Source organism: Pavona decussata, unplaced genomic scaffold (genome assembly GCF_977016875.1).
Source record: "Pavona decussata unplaced genomic scaffold, jaPavDecu1.1 SCAFFOLD_33, whole genome shotgun sequence".
Taxonomy (NCBI): Eukaryota; Metazoa; Cnidaria; class Anthozoa; order Scleractinia; family Agariciidae; genus Pavona; species Pavona decussata.
The window spans coordinates 198,631-222,031 of record NW_028145456.1 but is presented as its reverse complement, the minus strand read 5'-3'; the positions used below and the strand labels follow the sequence as shown (position 1 = coordinate 222,031).

Genomic DNA, 23,401 nt, shown 5'->3' with positions numbered 1-23,401 from the left:
CCTTTTTTTCAGGTACAATATAATTTTATGGAACTCAAGAAGGTTATTACTTAAGTCATTATGATGTGTACAAATTTGCTTCTCTTACTTTTCGGATGCAAAACTTCGGTCTGAATTGTTTCACTCAATAACAGTAACGAGCTTATTCTTTTTAAAAATATCTAGATATTGGCTTACTTTACTGATAGCTACAGATAATGCATTTGGGCTTACTTTACAGGCGAAAATGTTGTGATTTGACGAATACTATAAGCTATGAAATATAAGAAACCATATCTCGGCCATTTCCTTTTAAAAGATCAATCGCCGAATCAATCATATATTCCAAATGTAATGTCTTGCTGCGGTTTCTGTGAAATCCACGTGAAAATCACAAAAACATACAGAGCAACGCAGTGTTAACTTGAATGGCCTTGAATTTTCTGCATTGTTCTCAAGTCTGTCTCACATTTTCAATGAAGATATGTTTTTCTTAGGTCCAAAAAGTCACGTTCATCAAAAAAAATCGAGTTCTATTCACCTTGAGCTGGTAGCTAAAACCGAAAGCGCAGAAGATTCATCGCCACGGTCGCCATCTTTTCTGCTGTATAAACCTAAATGACTCTGAACTGTGGGGAAAAAAGGATTTTAAACTTCAGAAAGTCATAAATTCATGTTATAGTAGTACTCGAAGAATGTTCCGATGATTTTTCTAGGAAAAAAAGACACAAAAAGACAAAGGACAAAAATATAAACAAACCTCCGTCGCAACACTTCAAAGACGACTTCAAAATACCCAAGTCACCGTCGTCGCCGGCCACGAGACGACGTTCGTTCTTGCGTAACACCTAGATGCGCATGCGCCGAAGGGGTTTCGAATGAGGAGACGTCGTCGTCGAGACAGAAGTCGTCGATTCGTAAGCTCTCTACTGGCTGGACTCTAGACTCTGATCACGTGCGCCAGTCACACCACCCGATGACGTCAATTGTGCGTCTATACTCTAATCACAAACTCCGCTACACCAATCAAAACGCGAGTTTTCCACTGTTCATTGTATAAGTCTGAATTTTTCACAGACATTGTTAGCAACTTTTACAATAGTTACGATAGAGGAACATTTTAGCTGACAATCACCATTCGAAAATTATGGAATTCATAAAACGTGAACACTGTATTTCCGAAAATCCTAGGGCAACTTGCTGGTTTTTCGAAAAGCCTCGAAAAAACTCGGGGATTGCTAGCCGAAAATTTTCGAAAAATTTAGGGGACCTTTCATCAGAACATGTATTTTGCCGAAATATTATGTTGGCTACCCTTGTAACCGAAACAGCTGACGATGGAGTTCACAACATTCTAAACTTTAAAAACTGAAGAAGCCTTAACGTGAGTGTAGGAATCGTAAAAATTCATATCACTGGAGCTGCCAGTTGTTAAGTCATTTCTTCCGCTGAGTGCATTGGACATCTGATGTTGGTGGCTTATTATAAAAGAAACCGATTTGTATGTGCTTAATATTTTTGTTCTCGCTTAACTGCATCAGGTTTTATGATAATTCTATGATGATGATGATGATGATGATGATCATAATAATAATAATAATAATAATAATAATAATAATAATAATAATAATAATAATAATAATAATAATAATAAATGGGACTAATTCTAAACTGAAGGAAATATCACTACTAACATCTGGTCCTTACCTTTCTTATAATAGCGTAAGATCTCCCCATCAATGGAGCACAGTCGATCATATTTTTTGTCAACTCCTTAAACAAATCAAATGCAGCTTCTCTGGCGTGTGTCGTTATCTCATAAGCCGCCTGTTTCAAAATAAAAGCACTGAAATGATGTTGTGTGAAATGATGAAATGAAATAATGTTGTATTACAGGGCACTCTTAAAATTTTTCTTCCTTATTTTAGCGTCTGACCCATTGGGCTGTTGAACGCTCTACTCGGCAAGGAATTGATTTCTTAAGATAAATCCACCCTTGAATATCTAGAGGCCTATTCGACTAGAATAAGGTACATGAAAGTTCCATCACCGTGTTTTTAAATGAGAAAATGGCAATTATTTACCTGGCTAGCATAGTTCAAGGAAAACCTGTCATTTATTAAACGCACACATGCTCAAGCATCCACTTTTGATGTTTGTGTGCAATGAACTGATCGGAATTTTGAACGGTGTAACCTTAATTTAAACAATCACTTACACAGAAAGAACGATTCTTTACTAGAATCTAGACTACCTGCTGTATCAGAAAAATATTTCTTATGTGTACCTCTAAAATGATGCACGCCAGTCTCGGATAATAAATGAATATAAAATCATCTTCTTTGCTGAGAAACCTAGACTGCATTATGTCGCACACATCTATCCTTTCCTCGTCGAAGAACGCGGAAAAATCTCTTTCCAGTTCAGACTGTCTGTTTAAGCCAAGAGTGTCTTCGACTAATCTTTGGTCTTGTTTTACTCGTCTTTCACTTAGAGAGGCCAACCTTTCAAGACAAGAAGCAGGTATAATCTACCCTTAAATAAATTACTAAAGTAATAAATCTATCTATTTATTTATTTCTTTCTTTCTGTCCGTCCGTCTGTCTTTTTTGAAAGAGTTCAAGGAAAAAAATAACTAGGGGTACACTAATACGAAAATCTCAAATGCCTGATAAAGAGTGCTCTAAGGTTAGTCGTTCAATGCGTGGTCTAAGGCAGGCTGGAGATTGCAGTTAATATGAATGTCCAAAAGAACAATATATAATGCCTTAGTACAGCCTTTCTTTGACTAGTTTGATGCAGTTTCAATAAAAATCTTGCCAATGAAATTCCAAAATTGCAAAACAGGGCAGCCCGTATCATTACCTGTCAAGGCCACGATACAAGATCCGATGATGTCCACAATTAAATTCCTCAGCTGGGATAATCTGGCCTCGAGAAGGAATAAATCGCTTTGCCTTGTGATGTTTGACACTGTTCACAAAAATGTGCCTAAATATCTCACCGATCTGATGCCTGTCAGCAGTAACAGAAACCCCCATGCATCTCGTCTTAGAGAAAATATTTTAAAATTCATTCATTCATTCATTCATTCATTCATTCATTCATTCATTCATTCATTCATTCATTCATTCATTCATTCGTTCGTTCGTTCGTTCGTTCGTTCGTTCGTTCGTTCGTTCGTTCGTTCGTTCGTTCCCTCACTTACTCACTCACTCACTCACTCACTCACTGACTCACTCATTCATTCACTCTTTTATTGCATGCATTCATTCATTCCTTCCTTCCTTCCTTCCTTCCTTCCTTCCTTCCTTCATTCATTCATTCATTCATTCATTCATTCATTTGTTCGTTCGTTCGTTCGTTCGTTCGTTCCTTCCTTCCTTCATTCATTCATTCATTCATTCATTCATTCGTTCGTTCGTTCGTTCGTTCGTTCGTTCGTTTGTTCGTTCGTTCGTTTGTTCGTTCGTTCGTTCGTTCGTTCGTTCGTTCACTCACTCACTCACTCACTCACTCACTGACTCACTCATTCATTCACTCTTTTATTGCATGCATTCATTCATTCCTTCCTTCCTTCCTTCATTCATTCATTCATTCATTCATTCGTTCGTTCGTTCGTTCGTTCGTTCGTTCGTTCATTCGTTCGTTCGTTCGTTCACTCACTCACTGACTCACTCACTGACTCACTCATTCATTCACTCTTTTATTGCATGCATTCATTCATTCATTCCTTCCTTCCTTCCTTCCTTCATTCATTCATTCATTCGTTCGTTCGTTCGTTCGTTCGTTCGTTCGTTCACTCACTCACTCACTTACTCACTCACTGACTCACTCATTCATTCACTCTTTTATTGCATGCATTCATTCATTCCTTCCTTCCTTCCTTCCTTCCTTCCTTCCTTCCTTCATTCATTCGTTCGTTCGTTCGTTCGTTCGTTCGTTCGTTCCCTCACTTACTCACTCACTCACTCACTCACTCACTGACTCACTCATTCATTCACTCTTTTATTGCATGCATTCATTCATTCCTTCCTTCCTTCATTCATTCATTCATTCATTCATTCATTCATTCATTCATTCATTCGTTCGTTCGTTCGTTCGTTCGTTCGTTCCTTCCTTCCTTCCTTCATTCATTCATTCATTCATTCATTCATTCGTTCGTTCGTTCGTTCGTTTGTTCGTTCGTTCGTTCGTTTGTTTGTTCGTTCGTTCGTTCGTTCGTTCGTTCGTTCACTCACTCACTCACTCACTGACTCACTCATTCATTCACTCTTTTATTGCATGCATTCATTCATTCCTTCCTTCCTTCCTTCATTCATTCATTCATTCATTCATTCGTTCGTTCGTTCGTTCGTTCGTTCATTCGTTCGTTCGTTCGTTCACTCACTCACTCACTCACTCACTGACTCACTCATTCATTCACTCTTTTATTGCATGCATTCATTCATTCCTTCCTTCCTTCCTTCATTCATTCATTCATTCATTCATTCGTTCGTTCGTTCGTTCGTTCGTTCACTCACTCACTCACTCACTCACTCACTCACTGACTCACTCATTCATTCACTCTTTTATTGCATGCATTCATTCATTCCTTCCTTCCTTCCTTCCTTCCTTCCTTCCTTCATTCATTCATTCATTCATTCATTCATTCATTCATTCATTCATTCATTCATTCATTCATTCATTCATTCTGTCATTGAAAGCACGAGGAAAGACATATATCTATACCTTGCTTTGTAGCTTTCCATTTTCCTGTACGCGACTTGTAAATCGTCGTTCATCTTCACCAACCTTAAAAAAAAGGAAGGCGAAACAAGAATGTGATTAAAATATTGGTATAGATGATGCAAGATCCCGTCATGATAGAAAACTTGACAATATATATTTAGGAATCAAAAAGGGTTTGCAGCACTACCATTGTCAAACAATGCCCACCTTAGCGCCACGTGGCAATGTCTGAATAAATAATTAACTAATGGCACAAACGCTGAGCTCAAACCAAAATAATGCATGGACTCGTTTCAATCACTTTATTGATTCATATTTATTATATATAGATAGTATATTTTACTTTGTACATTTAATCAAACTGAAGCGCATGTTTTTTTTTTCTCTTTGCAAACACAGTCCGTTGTTTTTCTTTCAATATCAGAAATTCCTTTAACAACGAAGGTAGCTCTGGAGCTTGACATTAAGGCGAGTCAGTATAAATTATTATTAGACGTATTTTTAAATTGAATTATTTACGACACATTACATGTTAAACTAATTAATCAGACTTTTTTCTTGTTGTGTTATGCATAGGTCTAAGTTCTCGCCATTTTTTTTTTACAATAACAAGACCCTCAGAATAATGTTTTGCAGTTCCAAGCAATTGGATACCAAATGATACAGATGGCTTTGCTTCGAGCGGTGCAAATACTCATTGGGGTTTGGTATTGATGTGGATCTGAATCTTCAAGGGCATCTTCTTGCTGAGAAGGCCGCTACTGACTGTTTATCTCTAAATCGCCATAGTGACAATCAATTCTATTTACCTCTGAGAGTGCTGCTGAATTTGTTCGTCCTTTGCCTCAATGTCTTTTTGCATAACTTCGTTCCTGTATTAGACAAGACAAATATGTTAATAAGCCAGTTTAAAATCTGCCACTTACAATAAGCCAGTAATATTTTTTATTGCATTTTCTCGATTAATGCCGGTGCTTTTATCAAAATGTCGGTCATGCTCATGTAACTAGGGCCAGAGCTCACAAAACGGTAGGCAGTAGATTGCTTCATGTTTGGCAGCTTAATTTTTATGTAAATTTTACTGTATTAAAAACAAACCTTAGCTGAAACGGATGTAATAGAATGTAATGACACAGATGGAACAAAATGTATCTGGCCAACGATGAAAAAATGGATTTATTTACACAAAATAATTACATTCTTTACGACGGGTGATAGGAACCTGAGAAACACAGGTGTGTCAGTCGTAACCGACTATCTGGGTCAACCTCGTTTCCAAGGCTTTTCTCTTGCAAACTGGTAGGTTGGAAGGAAAAAGCTCTAGAATCGGCTGGTCACGTGTACACTGTAAATAATACAAAAACCCGCTGGGTGACCCGCTAAAATCAATTGATCGACGTGAAAAGAATGCAGATACAGATTATCATTCGTTGTGAGAAGAAGTAGCAAGGTGAAAGCACTTGTTCGCCATGACTGATTTCAGTTTCTTAGCCAAAAAATAGCGATCCGATCCAAGATTTTAGCTATGACACAAATATTCTTTTGCTGTTTCTTGTAAGAAACACCCTTAACCTTTAGGAATTTCCTTTCTAGTTGCAGCACTTGATTTCCATGTATATTAGGTACAAACTACTCGGCTTAAAGAGTGGGACTCCAAAGAACCTCGAAAACTCGTTTTTGGACACAAAATGAACAACAAAATGTAGAGCTTCGTGCTCAACCAATGAAGAGGGTATATTTTCGCCGCTCGACCAATCAGGAGTAAGTATTTTTGCCCTCGGTGAAAGGAAATTAAGAAAAAATACCCACCGTTTCAACAAATCAGCATGCAATATTTTTGCCCTCTGTATTACATTGTTATTGTTATTGTTTGTTATTGTTAATGGGCAGTCTGCTGCCTATGCACTAAGAATATATATGTTACTGCTGAAAGGATGGGAACTGGTAAGGTTATTACGTTCATACGATATAAGCATATAAATGCTATGAAAAAAATGGAGCATCGCTTTAAGGCTTGGAAGTTCTGTCTGGAATTTAGAACTTTTGTCTACTTTTTTTAGAACGGTTGATCGGCTTGAAATAATAATACTTTCGATGTGATCTTAATGAGAACCTTTGCATGACGTCTTATTCCTTACTCATTTGGCATGGAAACAAATAAAGAAAAAATGATGAAGGATGTAGATCATACTTTCCTTCTTTCTCTTTCATTCTTCCATCCATGTTTCGAACTGCACGACTAACATCATCATTTATCTTAAACCAACATATTCAATATTGTGTTCTGAGATAGAATAATACAATGAATTCTATTTACCTCTGAGAGTACTGCTGAATTTGTTCGTCCTTTGCCTCAATGTCTTTTTGCATAACGTCGTTTCTGTATAAGACAAGACAAATCTGTTAATAAGCCAGTTTAAAATCTGCCACCTACAATAAAGCCACTGATATTTTTGTTGCATTTTCTCGATTAATACCCGGGGCGTTTACCTCAGTATATACTCAAAATTCCTCACTTGAGGACTGGAAGCAACTGTAAAACGGAAATTTACGGTGGTTTAGAGCCAAACCAAGCCAATTAATTACAGACACTTTCTGCCTGTTTCCGCCATGCACTTTTTACGATATTTCGGGTGTTTTGTAACCACATCAAAATTTTCCCTGATAAATTTCTGGAAAAGTCCTGAAGTTTTAGGGCGTTTGCTCCCTTTGCTCAAATATTAAAAAAGTTATTCAGGTTCATAGTCACCGCGGCCACAATAAGCGCTCCCCCTCCCCGGTCTAACATAAATGTGGATGTATATCGATGTTCACTAGATGATAACAACAATAATTTGCAGTATTTAAAAACTTTTTATTGGTTGCCATGGTAATATCAAAGTCAATCAACACTAACCAACCACATCAAAAATTTCCCTGATAAATTTCTGAAAAAGTCCTGAAGTGTCAGGGCGTTTGCTCCCTTTGCTCAAATATTAAAAAAAGTTATTCGGGTTCAAAGTCGCCGCGGCCACAATAAGCGTCCCCATCCCCCGCCGGGTCACAAATGTGCATATATCGATGTTCACCAGATGATAACAGCAATAACTTGCAGTATTTAAAAACGTTTTATTTATACTTAGATTTGTGTTCTTTAAGGTCCTTGCTGTGTTCATCACGCATTTTCTGCATCTCAGCCTCTATCTTTGACAACCTAAATAATAAATTGTGTTACACTAAAAATAAATCAATCAACAAGCCAAATAAAGAAATCAAGGACAAACAGGTAAACAATGCAACGCGTGAACGGACGTCAAAGGGTGGACGGAAGACTACTGGTCGATTAAATGAATAGTTGCCACTAGAGGACGCACGCTGATGGTCTAATTAGAAACCTGTTCGCACACAAAATGACTTTCTAAGATATGATTCTATTTGGATCAGTTCTGCTCCTGTCTTTGTGATGAGGAAAACTTTCCCAATTTTCCATGCAGTCATGTGACATATAACCTCTCGAGATAAATTTATTGAAAAGCAAGTGAAAAGTTTCTGTATTAACATCAAATGCTACCGTGAGAAATTTATTACGAGTACGATTCAGACGAGCTTATTTGCTTAAAACTAAGTCTTTTTAAAATATTCAGGACATCGATTGGTTTCGCCACAGTTAAAAACGAGCACTTGCGGCATTCTATACAGTTGCACACCATTTGTCGTACGAGGGTCTCCCACTTCATGGAACTTTTCAGAAGCGCTGACGCGAGGTCGAATCTTAAAACCACACCGAAGGCACAGTGAACTCTTCCTTCAATGTTTGCGAGTTTTAAACAGACAGCATCCCCTTGCCTACGGTTGAAAGTATCTGAGAGGTAGCGCAGCTAGATGTCTATAACTACGGTTGCACGCCTGAGAGAAACTCTTTAAATTTGTCGCGACCAAGGGAAGGGACTCCACCCATCTGATTAATTGCATCCAAAATCACGGTTCTGGAATGAATTTGTGCAATTGAATTGCTAACCTCCAAACGTCCTAAATGAGGTCCTTTACTGAAAGACCAAATGAACCCTGAAAGCCAATCGGATCATAAAGAAAACTAACGATTGACAGTATACCACGTATGGTCGGCGATTGTTACAGGGCACTACTTTGAAATGGAAAATAGCTAAGGCCCGGTTCAAACGTCGCATTTCACATGTGCCGAATAAAACTCGAGAATTAACTGCATGTGAAATGCGACGTTTGAATCAATTAAATTCGACAGTTTCGAAAAAAAATTCGACTTACGTCGAATCTGCGACTGAAACAGTCGAATATTCGACTTAAGTTCGACATTTGATTCAGACGTCGCATTTCACATGTACCGAATATAATACATAAATTATAGTAAATTATTATTATTCATTTTGTAACCACAATCCGTAAATGCCATGCGCAGAGGAGTATAAACAGCACTTTGAAAAAATGGCGGGAAGCGAAGGAATGTGCAGTTCGTGCTTTTTAAAAACAAAATATACTTGTTTGACGTGCAGCAATTATTATTGTATGAGGCGCTCGGTGTTTGAAAATGAAAAGGACACTCCTGGGTGGAAAGAGGGAAAATCTGTGGCATATTGTGAGACGTGCTTCAATGAAACAATGAAAAGGCGCGGGTCGAGTGAAGGCCAAGATGAGTCATCTTGGCCTTAACTCGACCCGCACCTTTTCAGCACGCTGTTGGAAATGAAGATATTACTGCAAAAAAGCCGCATTCGTCAGCCGGTAGCACGAAAACAAAGACATGGAAGGCGGACGGAGTGAAATTCGGCACCATTAAATTCGACGTCTGAATCAAATGCCGCATTTAATTATTTTAGTCGACTAAAATAGGAGTTATATTCGGCACATGTGAAATGCGACGTTTGAACCGGGCCTAAGTCTACATCCCAGTAACGGCTCACAGGTTCGAATGACAAGCAATTGTTCGTGGTCCATATTTGTAGCAGTATTTGCTCACTCGTCTTAAGAAGGTGCTTTAAGACGTTTATGGCTATTGCATGTAAATTTCGTAAGGAGAAGGCTACTTCTTTTAATATTTACTTACTTAGTTAACTGACTTAAAGGGCAATTTCGACGTAAAAATTACTCCGTACTGCATTGGCCACGCCAGGGTTCAACGATCTTTATTGCCATCCGTTGTTTAGTTCTTTGCTTTGAGGCTGCATCAAGTATATGGACAAGCATCTGCTACTCATCAAGCTGATCATTGGGAGTATCCGGCGCCTCATGGGATTGCCCAGGATTCTCAGTGTAAATACCCTGGAATCCCCCCCCCCCCTCTCCAACCCCTCCTTAGCTCTACGAATATCAAAACTGCTACCAAAATGACACTTGCACTAAACATATTGGTCCACACATGTTCCTTTTGAGGTACACAGGGAGAAGTGATGACGTCAAATTACGTGGTAATTGTCACAATTGCTAAATGGCGTACTGCACAGTCCCGCAAATGATCCCCGGACCAGAAAAGGATTCCCAAGTTGGACCGCATAAGACGCCCCGATGGCGTCACCATCAATACAGAATGGAAAAGACTCAAATTTGGAGTAGATTTAAACTTTATTTACTTCATTTCTTTCTTCTTACGCAACAGTCGTTATATTTAAATTATCTTAATGACGCAAAGTTCACGACTTTAAAAATGATAATGTAGCAGCATAGCCTACCTAAAAACTAGAAGATACATGCATCTAATTTATTTATACCATTACAACGCATAAAATGTGCACAAATTGTACGAAATTCCTCCTTTTTTTCAAATAGGGCTAACAATATACGAAATAAATTTAGCAGGAACAACTCAAAAACAGTTAGCTGAAACAGATGTTTTACTGACATGTTCCCCACGGTATTAAACGAAAGTTCATTAAATCTGTTTTGTTTTGTTCTTTTCGATACAGCTTTGAAACCCAATATCAAATAACAGCAAGAGGAGACGAGAATTTTAATACTTATTGTAAGCGCAAGAAAATTAAATAGCTGATTAATTAAGACTTTCGCTTTCTTTTTCGAAAAAGGAAGAAGATGGGCGGTCAAAGTGCTTGAGATGGCAGGCAAATATCGTTGCCTTGGTTTCTAATCGGTTCTTAGTCTTAAGCGTAACGTCTTTGCCTCGCTAAACAATTTTCACAAAACTTATTGTCGTCGGCATAGACCTGCAGAAGACACGCATTGTCTCCCCCACAGACGCTTCGGGAATTATATAGCTGTCAATCCCCCCCCCCCCCCCCCCCGCCCCCCAATTTTGGAAAAATTTGATCTTCAGAAATTCGCCCTTTATCATACTTCCATTCTAATTTTTCGAGAACATCTGGTTTTTTTTTTTGCGTCCATTTGCTGAAGGGTATGGAAGTCCCTTTCTGCTTAATGGCCCACCAAAGAAAGTTGTCGAAATCAGCTTCTTCTTGACTGTGGTTACTTGGATAGATTGTATGTAAGCCTTCTTCTCCTAAGCTAGAGCGGAATATCGAGAATATTCACCAGACCTAGTAGGGCAACATAATCTTCCCACCAGCCGTCCACGGGCATCCGTCAAAGGTACGTCTCCCAGCCACCATCATTGGCGAATTTTCTGAAGTAAATGTGGTCGAAATGGGAGTGGATGCGTGACTTTGGGAAAGCCTACTACATCAAAGCGAGATTGTGATACTTTCTAAGGAGGCTTTACCATTCGGGTAAGTTGGTCTGTTCTAGCAAGAGAGGATGAATCCTCTTTTGGTTCTAGTTAACAATTTTTGAGTTGTACTGTCACAATTTGTTTCGTATTGTTAGCCCTATTTGTCAAATGAAGAGTTCCGTATAATTCTTGTGCACATTTTAAACGTTGTGATGGTATAGGTAAAAAAAGCTACATTATAATTTTTAAAGTCGTAAAATTTGTATGCAGATGATTTGAATATTACCACTGTTTTAAGAAAAAAAAGGTATAAAGTTCAAATCCACTGTCCCCAAATTTGAGTCCATTCTAGATTTACGGTGAGGCGATCAAGGATGGTTTGCAGTCCAATTTGAGGATCATTTTCGGTCCGAAGATCATTTTCGCGCCTCTACAGGACTTACTTGGATCCACCATCTTGGATTTCTGAATGTCCCCAAAACTTGGGGAAAGTGCAAAACTTTAAGTGACAATATGACCAGTTTAAATTATTTTTTACTTGCCAGGAATTGAAGATAAAAAGAGGAAACAAACAATTCTAGAATAAATGTATGAAAAAAAAAAAAAAAAGAAAAAGAAGGGAGAGGGAGAGGGAGAGAGAGAGAGAGAGAGAGAGAGAGAGAGAGAGAGAGAGAGAGAGAGAGAGAGAGAGAGAGAGAGAGAGAGAGAGAGAGAGAGAGAGAGAGAGAGAGAGAGAGAGAGAGAGAGAGAGAGAGAGAGAGAGAGAGAGAGAGAGAGAGAGAGAGAGAGAGAGAGAAAGAAAAAAATAAATACATTTCTTTGCTTTGTTTATCCGCTTCTAATCTTTCCTTCTCCTTCTTCTCCATTTCCTTCTCCTTCTTTGAAATTACCTTCGCCTTGTTTTCTAATTCAGCTTTGAGATCTTGAATTCTGAAAAAAAAAAAGTATGTAACAAGAAGAACAACAACGGTAAGAATGATGACAACGATGATGATAATGATCTTAATTAAGGAAACAGTAATAGTGACAATAATGATAACGACAATGATGACAAGTAGAGTACTGAAGTTTCTAACAGGGTTTCATTTTAATACTGTTTGCAAATATTCCATCTAAAGTTTGAACGATGCTCATTGTTTGTAATCCTATAGTACCCCAGGACCAAGAAATGGGCCTAGGTCTAGATGAAGGCAAACGCATTTTATATAAGCAATAGCCTGCATAATGATGATGAAAATAACAATGAGAATTATGTGCCACTCTGGAAAGCTGGTTTACTAACTTAGAACAAACGCCACTCAACCGTTGCCTACAACTACCTGCACCATACAAACGACTTATTGACAACAACAACGAAACAGACAAACAATAGAAATTTTACTAACAATAGACCCACGGACTTTTTGACTAACAAAAGACGGATCGAAACGCACCAATCACTTTTTACAGTCTTCACAGCCAATAGCATCACGGCTTACTGACAAACGACCAATCAGTAACATCTGGACTTCGTTGACCAATCAGGTTAACAACCAGAGACGTATATACCACCTACTGACGTTCCACAATTCACTTGACTCTGAAGATGACTTCCGCTCAGGTTGTCGAAACGTCAGTCAAAGTCACCACAAACAGTCCTTCTCAGGACTACACTCACCCGGATGATCATAATTTACATACTTATGACTCTATTGTCAGTTTGAATAAAAGCGCGCTTTCTCTTGGTAGCGTCACTCTTGCAATCCGTTTATCTCCGAGATTTCAGATTATTCGTGACGATTATCGATCATTACCGTTAAAAAACAAAACACACAAACATATATACACAAAGTGGCACTGAAAACTCTATATTTCACCTTCGTTTGACTATTACAAGACCGTTTTCTCCTATCTATCTCGAGGAAATGAAAAACTATTAAAGTCACGCACCGTTAGTCAGTTAATTATGCTAGTTCGCAAGCCTAAAATTGCATATAAATAAGTTCAGTTCTGCTGGAAAAACCCAAGGGAGTATCTTGACGCATTAGTTTATAATCAATTTCATATAACTTAACAAGGATCAATGGAAACACGCGACTTATAATTGTTAGCAATAGAACCAGACAAGAGATACCGTTTTAAAAACTTTATTAAAAAACAATGACAAAAAGAGTCAAATACACAGCGATTTGAAAGGAAAAGGAATGAAAATGAATCATTTGACTGACTATTACAAATTTGTTTTTTCCGTTTTATTTCGAGGAATAATAAATATTCCTTCCCTGTCTACACAATTTTCCTATGGCCTCTAAGTCAAGAGTTCGACTTTCTTTGTTTCTTGCGATTTGCCTTGTTCTTTGAAGTCGGTCTTTTAGTTTTTGCTTTAAAAGAGGCCTCATTTCTCCGCTGTCTTGACAGTTCGTACACCGTTTCTTGTGTCTGTACTGGATTGTAATAGTGATTTTTTCCGGAATTATCCGCTTCACTTTCGTAAACTACGACTTTAACTTTAGGTTGCAGTTTCGCCTCTTGTAAATACTGTCTTCGCTTTATGTGGTCTAACTGATGAACATCCGCGAGATGGTTAGCTAATCTGACAAGGTACTTCGCCCCGCACGATGGAATCGGACAGTTTCTGCAAACTCTCTTGTAAACCATGTTGACAGTTTGGTGACTGAACACAAATGACATCTTTTTCGCAAATAGTCAGGTCATATAGAGTGTCAGAGGGGCCAAACACAGACCAGAAAGGCCATAACCAGGCCAAACACAGGCCTGAAAGGCCATAACCAGGCCTGAAAGGCCAAAACCACGCCAAAAGGGACAAAAGGAGACAAACGGGCCATTTCTAGTTATGTGTCTTTAATTAATTCGAACAAACAGGAAGATGTTGCTTCCTTATATTGTTAAGCATAGCAATACATTTTGATCTGCGTACATCTTGCGCAAAAGCTCTAGAATAAGAAGATAACTGTTTATCTCTTTCTATCTCTTCAAGTTCTTCGGAGCTGATGACATAACCTTCAAAAGGTACCTGTTTGCTTTTAATATGTCTTTCATACAAAACCTTCAACACTCGGAAACTTTCGGGATGATGGGCGTCATCACTTGCGTACTTGAAATACGCCTGACGCAGCAAATCGTCTTTCTCTACACAAAGTGTAGGATCTGGGTCGTCTCGAGAGTCTTCTATCATTTTCTTGGACATAAAACTTGTAAGATTCCCATACTTCGTCCATCCATTCTCTGTATCTAAGACCGTGAAATATTTTAGGACTTCCTAGACTGTTGAATCCGTTGTCACACATTAAAAATCCTTCGTCATATTTGCGTGCATGGCGCTGGCGCTGATTAAATTCTTTCTGTTTAACCTCTTGGCGATGATTTTCAAACATCTTCTTTATCTCTCTATAAGGATGGAATCTTGTGAACCGTGGCTTAGGTGAATATGAGAGCCACTCCTTGATAGCATGCGATATTGGCTGGTCTATCCACATGAAAAAGTTACACTCTTTTTTGTGGCACGTCAGAAACATGCGATCCTGGCTCCAGGGTTGTTTACTTTTTCTCAGTGCTAGTTTGTTAGAACAATCACAGAGCAACTGAGCTGCATATTTTTTCACATCAGAGTGTGTATGATGCGCGATACGCCCTATGTCCTCTTTCCATTCTGAAGCAGGGGCAAACATAAAGCACATTTTCTCGGGACAGTAAACATAGCTAATTCCTTGCGCTTTTTCTACCAATTCCAACGTTGAGCGGGGATGAAACGGGCAGAACTGACCGGGTAAGAAACTCGCTTTATCTTCTGTCAACAGAGGTTTAGGGGCTGATTCGACTTGATCGTTTGGAACCATCCTTGCGGAATATAGCAGCGATAAAATAATCTTTACTCTAGTTGAATGATAACGCTTTCAAATTTTGCGCTGTTTTTATTAACTCTAACAATAGAGTCTTGACTATCCAATCAGGGTGGGTATAGACCGAGCAAGTTTGGGCCGGCCTATTCTTTTCATTGTACTAGAGTAACGCTCATTAGTAAACCTAATCCAAATTAGTATGCAGGAAGACACTACCTAATCACTTAATTAGTATGCAGGAAGACATTTTTTCCTAGGTTATAACAATAGGTGACGTCATGGACTCGACCCTTAGGAATATTAATTAAGGGGATCCAAGGGGATCCAGGAGGATCCACTAACGGGGGTTAATTCCAATGAAGGTGTACTACTCATTTGGCAGTTGTTTAACGTTGTATTATTGTAAATTCTACATATGAGATAAATTTATGTTGTATATTTGCTTACTCCTTTTCCTTGAGCTTCATGTTCTGTTGAGCTGTTTCCAGATTCTTCTTGGCTGTTTTCAAAGATTCCTTTTCCTTCGACTTTCTTTAAATAAAAGTAAAAAGTAGAGCTTAAAAAGTCCAATTTGATATTTCCGTAGTTTATACTTGGTCGTTAAACCTCAAAAAAAAAAAAAAAAAAAAAAAAAACTTCAGAGGATGCTTTTATTACACAACGTACACTAACATTTAATATAGCAATAACAGCTAGTTACCTGCTCGATTCTGATGTCTGTGTTGTTGGCATGTTTGTTGCATCTCGGTCATTTGCGATAAGGCGTTCAATCATTTCTGGTAGGCTGAGCAACACTTCACGGTTGTCTTTAAAAACATTCATTAGAGATCGCAAGAAACGATCTTGTGCGTTTTCTTCCGCTGTGCCAGCCGCGGACTGGGGTCCTTGTGTATCCGTCATGGCTTATCTTACTATTTCAATGCACAATTCAACACATTTTAAACTTAATAGACTGCAGGCTAGCGTCTGACGAAGAAACTGACTATCTATCTCAGTATAGCCTTGTAGCTTTGTGTATAGATTCTGGGAAAGACCGGAAAGACGTTACCCGAGCTGCTTTAACCGGAAGTTATTTTATATATGATATTAAAAGGGGAAAGACAATGAAATAAGAAAGAAGTTTCTATTAGTACAAATCAACCCTGTTGCTTGTGAACAACGCCAAGCTAACTTTTGCATTTGCATGAATATTTTGGAGCTTATCTATTTATACTACAATGACAAGTAAAATGATGTCATCTTTCCAAGAAATAGTTTTCAATACTCTATTATATCACATCGTGACCTTTCGGTTTCCGAGAATACACTCAACGACGGAAGTGTTCGACCGACTAAAGGTAAAGGGATTTTTCCCTTTATTTTCATTGTTTGTAGTTTTTGGTTTCGCTTCTTTGCCAGTTTGTTCTTGTTCGCACTCCATGATTTCTGTTGATCGTAGAGTACCGGAGTAAAAGCAACTATGCAACGAGCTGCTGAAGGTGAGTTGCTGTTTATAAATTTAAATTCAGTAAAGGAAGCTGGTATATCTTATTGAAGTATCGAAATTCTTGACCATCAAACTACAATCAATTTACATTACACAACCTAGATAACTGAATCGCTTCCCCATAATGATAACTCACACCGTGCCATTGGTTCTTCTCAGATGTAGATGCTTTAGTCACTAGTTCTCAACGCCTAGAAAACACATTTAGGGAAGCATTCGTCTAGTTGATTAGTTTTATGACGTTTCCACATATCTTCAACCACTTTTCGATGATTTACAAAATTATACATATCGGCAGGCAGCAGTGAGAATCGAATGTTTATCAAACCAACCCGAGAGGGAGCGGACTACTGAAACTTGTGTTTCGACTAGCGAGGGCAGCATAGCTGAGTATCTTCGTCTCTTCCGTACCTGCAAAATCGGCTTCTACGGCTTTCTCAGTTTGTCGTTGATCAGATCACGGAAGCTCAAAACGCACAAACTACAATCCAAACCGTGGTGTGCGAGAGGGATGGGAAGTGTCTGCCGCAAATTTGTAAGCGGGTTTGTTAAGTAATTTAGAAGACGGCGCTTCCAGAAAACTTCTGTGCCTTAACAACAATTTTTCCAATTTGTTTTTTCTTTTATTAAAAAGATGGTGACGAGCTGGGCCTCTCCTATGGTATAAAATACATTGCCGTAGTAGCGATTGACTTCGGAACTACCTTTAGTGGCTTCGCCTTCGCCTTCAATCACAAAGACGGGGAAAAGGGAATTCATATGAACAAAGAATGGGGAACTGATCAAGGTTACTCAACAATGAAGACGCCCACATGCTTGTTGCTTAATCCAGATAAAAGTTTCAATTCTTTTGGATTCGAGGCACAGGATACGTTTGCAGAGCTAGAGGACCATGAGGCCCGAAGATATTACTACTTTGAAAGATTTAAAATGATTCTTCATTGTAATGAGGTAAGGCAATTAATCTACATGTACGAGCTAAATCCATTCGCTTAGTTACGTTTAACAGTTTATTTCGCTTAACCGGGTTTTCTTTGAATGTGCTCTCGCCTACGCCAGACTGAAAATTTAATCGGTAAAATGATTATTTAATTAGTAATCTCTCGAAACCTCTGTTTCCTGAATTTCCAGAATTTAAACAGGGACACCATCTTGGAGGCCAGCAACGGCAAGCATATAGAAGCTTTAGAAGTTTTCACACACTCGATAAAATATCTCCACACAAGAGCTGTTGAAGTTATACGAGAGAGAACTGGTGACGAAAACTTTAGTTCAGCTGACGTCCAGTGGGTCATTACTGTGCCGGCGATTTGGAAGCCAGCGGCAAAACAGTTTATGAGGGAAGCAGCCTATCAGGTACGACATTTCATTAGTATGTGTAATTTTAGATTGTTTCTACTTAACAGTACAAACCATGCAAGTTTAATTGAGCGGTGTGGAACTCGGTGTCCCCATTTTCTTGTATTATAAAACTGTAATTAGAATGTTTAGATACAACTTTTGCAAAGTTTAAAATTCATTGGAAGATGTTTCAAAGCCATCTGAAACATTTGAACATTTAAAAGGTGGCTCTAAACCCCTTTATTTGAAGTTTTTTTTTAACGTTGTAAAATGTGACATCTAAACATGGTGATCACAGTGCCATTATGATAACGATACCGGTAACTATATTGATAATAAATGGGAATCGCCAAGCCCGTTTTTGAGTTATGATCAATCAAAAGTTAAGTGAGGGATGTTTTTAACAGCTTATGCTGCTGCCACGGTAACTGTTATGTCGAGCGAACAACCATAAGTTTTTTGTAAATGTTTATGCATGTGTTTGGTACTATTTTTATTGTATTAACCCGGTAAAGAGTGATAGTATTGGCTAGGTCGTAAACAAACTTACATGATAGAGGGAGGCGAGGCAACAGTTGTGAGCGCCCAGAACACAGGTTTATAGGGGCTACTGGGGTGTAGTCCCCCAGAAAATGTTGAAATCTAGAACCTCCGACATTTAAATATCGAGCACTTTTTTTTTTTGTGTTTCTTCTTCTTCTTCTTCTTCAAAAAAAAAAAAAAAAAAAAAAAAAAAATGAAAGGAAGAAAGAAAGAAGGAAAAAGAAAAAAAAGAAAGGAAATGGTAACTTTTTATTATCGCTTTCAAGTCAACATTAATAGACAATTTTCGAGTTGTTTTGAGCCTCGTTTAAACCTAGTTACGGCCCCGGTATTGATCCGCCATACTAGAAAATGATAAAAATCAGTGACAACAAACAAACCTAAAATCGTTTCCTGTACTTTTCTGTTTAGGCTGGTTTAGCGTCGCCTACTTACCCGGAGCAGGTACTAATAGCATTGGAGCCAGAAGCTGCCTCGGTTTACTGTAGGGAGCGCAAAATGAGGGAGTTTGTTGCTGAAAGCGGAAGTTCTGATGCTTCACTCAATGAGACTTTGGCTATTCCCGATACACAGTACGTGGTGATAGATATTGGAGGTAACAGCATGCAATTTCTTATTTAGGTGGAGTGAAAAACTAGACGATCAGGGTCTGCATCATAAAATGAATATGAAAGTTTATGATTGTAATTCAGGCTTTTGTTATTATATGAATGATGTCATTATGATATGACACACTCACACTCAGTCTAATATGGACTGTTTTATATAATGCTCATTAAGTGTTAAATAACAATAAAAACAATTTCAGAAAGCGAATTGATTTTAAAGCCATTTCCAACTTGACATTTTAGCTTTTAATGATCTTTAAACCTTTCATTTACTCGGTTACTTATTTTTTTTCTCCTTGTCTCCTGCGTTACAATGTAAACTATTTGGCCTTCCTGTTATTGCGTTTGCCTCGTTCACGTGTTTTATTGTTTTTGGTTATTTATTTTTTTACTTATTTATTAATCTGTTTAAGAAAGTGAAGCATTATCAACCTCTACTTTAATTACAAATGGGTTTTCAATCGTCCTTAACGGTTTGATTGATTCCAGAAAGTTAAATGATAGTTCAATGCCAGAGTTTTAAAATTTTGAAAACAAAACTAGTGTAGATTATCTCGTGTTTCAAGATACAGTCGAATCTCTTACTTGACCACTCACCGAAGCGACCAGCTCTATTTACGGCCACGGCATTGTAAAACCCTGTTTCGACTGTCACTTAAACTCTGTAATCAAAAGGTCTCGTAAGCGACCGCTGCCATAAGCGACCGCGACCACATTTGGGAATGTTGTTTTCTTTTGTGTGTAAACTCTCGTAAGCGACCACTAAAAGATTTTGATACATATTACGACAAATCTTTACTAAAAGTAAATATAGAACTGCCTAATAATGTTCATGGATAAGGATCTCGAATATAAAATTCAAGACGACTTACGGCTTGATCAAGAGTGTTACTCTAAGACCGAGGTAGAAATCTCTGGTAAGTGACCAGTTTCTATTGCCTCAGCTTTTGGTCACTTACGAGATTGCATTCTCGTAAGCGACCAACTCTAGTTACAACCACTTTTTCCAACTTCCAAGGTGGTCGCTTACGAGAGCTTCGACTGTATCTCGTGTTTTTATTTTGTCATTTCTATTCGCAGGTGGGACACTTGACGTGACTGTACATGAAATCCTGGAAAATGGTGCAATAAAGGAAATACATAAGGCTACTGGAGGTGCTGCTGGTGGACAGAATGTCAACAAAAACTTCATAGGCCTTCTTGAAGAAATATGTACCAAGCAAATCATCGAGAACTACGCTCGTGAACACCCAGTGGATTGGTTGTACCTTATCAATGACTTCGAGGTAAAGAAACGCGGAAAACGAGCCTGCCAGGGAGGAACGACAAGGATTCGGTTGCCTAACAGTTTTGTGAGCAAATTCGCAAGTGACAAGGGCTGGGATCTCAACGCAATGATACAAGAACGTTACAGTCTAGAGGATATCAAGGTTCATCGTAACGAATATCTCTGTCTCGAACCAAAAGTCATGAGGCAACTTTTCGAACCAGTCCTGGATCATATCGTTACCCACCTTTCCAATCTATTTGCTAAGCAGGAGTTGTCGGAAGTGAAATACGTATTTCTTGTTGGAGGTTTTGCTGATTCACCGCTTCTCCAGGAGAGAATAAAGGATCATTTTGGCCAAAGCTATCGCATTATGGTGCCACAAAACGCTTCTCTTGCTGTTGTTCAAGGCGCTGTCATGTTTGGACAAAAGCCTGACGTCTTCGAGTCCAGAGTGATGACTGCCTCATACGGCATCCGTGTGCACAAGTTGTTTCTTGATGGTCTCCATCCTGATTCCAAGAAGGTGATGATTAACGGCATTGCACGATGCAAAGATGTGTTTTTCAAGTTCGTTCAAGTCAATGAAATCGTCAAAGTGGGCGAAATACGGCGATTCCCGGGCTTTGCTCCTCTAACAGGTGCTCAAAAGCAAGTGAAAATCGATTTCTACCAATCAGAGCTCGCAGATGTGGAGTATGTTACAGATTCTGGTGTAGAAAAGTCTCCCGGTCGAGGACTGGTACTTGAGACACCAGACGCTTGGAAAACGCGTGACATTGAGATCAATTTGCACTTTGGAGGAACGGAAATCAAGGTGACTGTGGTGAATCCAACGAGCAATACACAGGCAACCGCTGACCTGGACTTTTTAGCTACAAACCAGTGACAATTTGCGAATTGCAGTCAGCTACTAGTACGCTGTGTAGGATGCTGGGAAAATAGGCAAGCAAGAGCACTCGTAACAATTTATGTCTATTTCGTATCATTACAAAGTACTGACTATTAACCAGGCAAGAGAACGAAAAGATATTTAGAATTTTTGTAGTTACCGACAAGAATAGATACGCAAATGCTACATGCTAGAAACTGGTATTGTAGTAATGAATGAATAAGTTCAATTTGGTGTATAAAACCTTTTCTTTCCCCACAAAACACCATAGCAAATAGTATTGAAACACACTTGTATATATATAACGGAATTTGAATCAGAAGGTAGTTACAACACCGGTGCACGCTGTCTTAGGAGGTAACATTTGGCTTTTGTGTTTTTGTCTGTAGACATATGGAATTTTTTGTTGTTGATGATATTCGATTTCAACCATCATGTTCTCAATTACACAACCAGAGATAACTGCGACAAGGAAATAATAACGTTATTTTTTGACCCGTGAGGAATACCGCTCGGAAAAATAAATTGGAGCAAATTTTGTACGTAAAATGCTTAATCATATCACTTGGAACACCTTGAGGTTCTTCGAAATTAGTCAATTGGTTTTGTCTTTTGCTCAGCCGCTATCTGACATGACAAATATCAGTGATTAAAAACGCTGGCATTCGCCTAGTGTGCCCTTTTCCGTGATTTTCTACGGTTATTGCTACGAATCGGCAGTAAGGTCAACCAATCAGGGTGGCCGTATTTATCACATGACTTTTCAAAATGGCGGATAGCAGCGGTACTTGGGAACTGGGAACAAGGTTGAAGTGCCACATCGCCGCGATCGGCGAAAAAAAAAAATCACCAAGTTTGTCCGCATCAATCGCCGGCGAAAAAATCGCCAAGTGTGTCGCCGGCTTGACGCGTAACCAGTTTGTAAGCAGTTTGCTTCATATGCAGTAAAATATATATCTAATTCCAGAAAGAATGGGGAATTTGCAAGGTTATTACGTTTATACAATAAACATACTCAAATAAATGCTATTAAAAAAAAGAATTGTGGAGCTCCACTTTTAGGCTTGGCTTAATATATGCATTATATTTTTAATTAATGACCATAACAGAACTCGATCACACGTTTTTTTCTAATAAAAGTTAGGTCGAAGAAGACGGGACTGATTTATGCACTTTAGTCTGTAGAGACCGACAGAGAGCATAAACTAGCTGTTTGTACTCAAATATATAAACACTTAATTGGCCGCGATCTGCTACATTCCCCGACAAAAGCGACAGCAAAACATGATGGAAATAAAGAAAAAAATTAGAAGCGGAGAAAATCCTGGGCGCCTCAACTTCGGCCAAACGTTCAGGTTTGAGGTTTCGAACAATTTAGGTGCTGAATTAAAATGGAAGTTGCGATAATCGGTATTAACATAAATTGATATTTGCTAACACGGAACAGAAAAGTGGGTGCTAGTTGACCTGCGCAGCAAGCGTTTCCGTTTGTGCGTTTTTCGCTATTTGACCGCGCGGAAATTGGGACGAGAGCGAAGAAAACGGAGGAGGGGTGAGGGTAAAGGAGAGGAAAAAAACACCACTTATTTTCGTTTAAATATAAAAATATCTAAAGGAGGAAAAATACAAGAGGTTACATTTCAAAAATGCTTCCATTGTTAGAAGTCGTGCAGGCTTCTCACTCCTTGCTATCCCCTGCTCAGGCGTGAAGATGGCAAGAAGTAGGTCTGCAAAATCCTGGGTTTTGCCTTCAAGCGTTTTCTCCCTATCTCCTCCCGGCTCCTCTCCTTTTTTTCGCTCTCGCCCCATTTCGTGTGCATCCAAAATACGAAAATCGGCTTTTTAGTGCAGGAAACTCCAGGGAGACGCTTTGCAGCTTAAGTGCTCGTGTAGTACGCGAAGGCTCATGGTTAAAAATAGGCGTTTGAGTAACTTGTGTCATTCTACGTTCAACCTTGCCACTTCAACTTCGAATGAGATATATTTTTTGTCTTGGCTTTGTGTAAATATTGTTATTTAATTTTTCTTTCACATGTGTCGTTTATATTAATACCCCAAGAGTAGCACCATAGTACTGGTCGGGG

General features: G+C 38.7%; 2 protein-coding genes across 5 annotated transcripts; one reads left to right on the top strand and one right to left on the bottom strand.

Annotated features, from left to right (window-relative positions):
- Positions 1-105: 105 nt before the first annotated feature.
- On the bottom strand, positions 106-16,347 carry LOC146484445 (uncharacterized). Of its 4 annotated transcripts, XM_085104807.1 has the most exons (9): positions 15,881-16,347; positions 15,628-15,711; positions 12,155-12,271; positions 7,829-7,903; positions 7,028-7,090; positions 5,520-5,582; positions 4,711-4,773; positions 2,267-2,483; positions 108-1,806 (listed from the first exon to the last, which is right to left on the bottom strand). In XM_085104807.1, exons 1-9 carry the CDS (start codon positions 16,078-16,080, stop codon positions 1,669-1,671), a joined length of 1,020 nt encoding a protein of 339 aa, XP_084960933.1. In that variant the 5' UTR covers positions 16,081-16,347; the 3' UTR covers positions 108-1,668. The 4 variants fall into 4 exon arrangements, with proteins under 4 accessions (XP_084960936.1, XP_084960933.1, XP_084960935.1 ...); XM_085104810.1 differs by lacking the exon at positions 15,628-15,711 and having other exon boundaries at positions 106-1,806; XM_085104809.1 differs by lacking the exon at positions 5,520-5,582 and having other exon boundaries at positions 109-1,806.
- Positions 16,348-16,494: 147 nt separating this feature from the next.
- On the top strand, positions 16,495-21,580 carry LOC146484444 (heat shock 70 kDa protein 12A-like). The gene is made up of 5 exons (XM_085104806.1): positions 16,495-16,658; positions 17,301-17,617; positions 17,798-18,022; positions 18,962-19,145; positions 20,239-21,580. Exons 1-5 carry the CDS (start codon positions 16,640-16,642, stop codon positions 21,312-21,314), a joined length of 1,821 nt encoding a protein of 606 aa, XP_084960932.1. The 5' UTR covers positions 16,495-16,639; the 3' UTR covers positions 21,315-21,580.
- Positions 21,581-23,401: the final 1,821 nt, after the last annotated feature.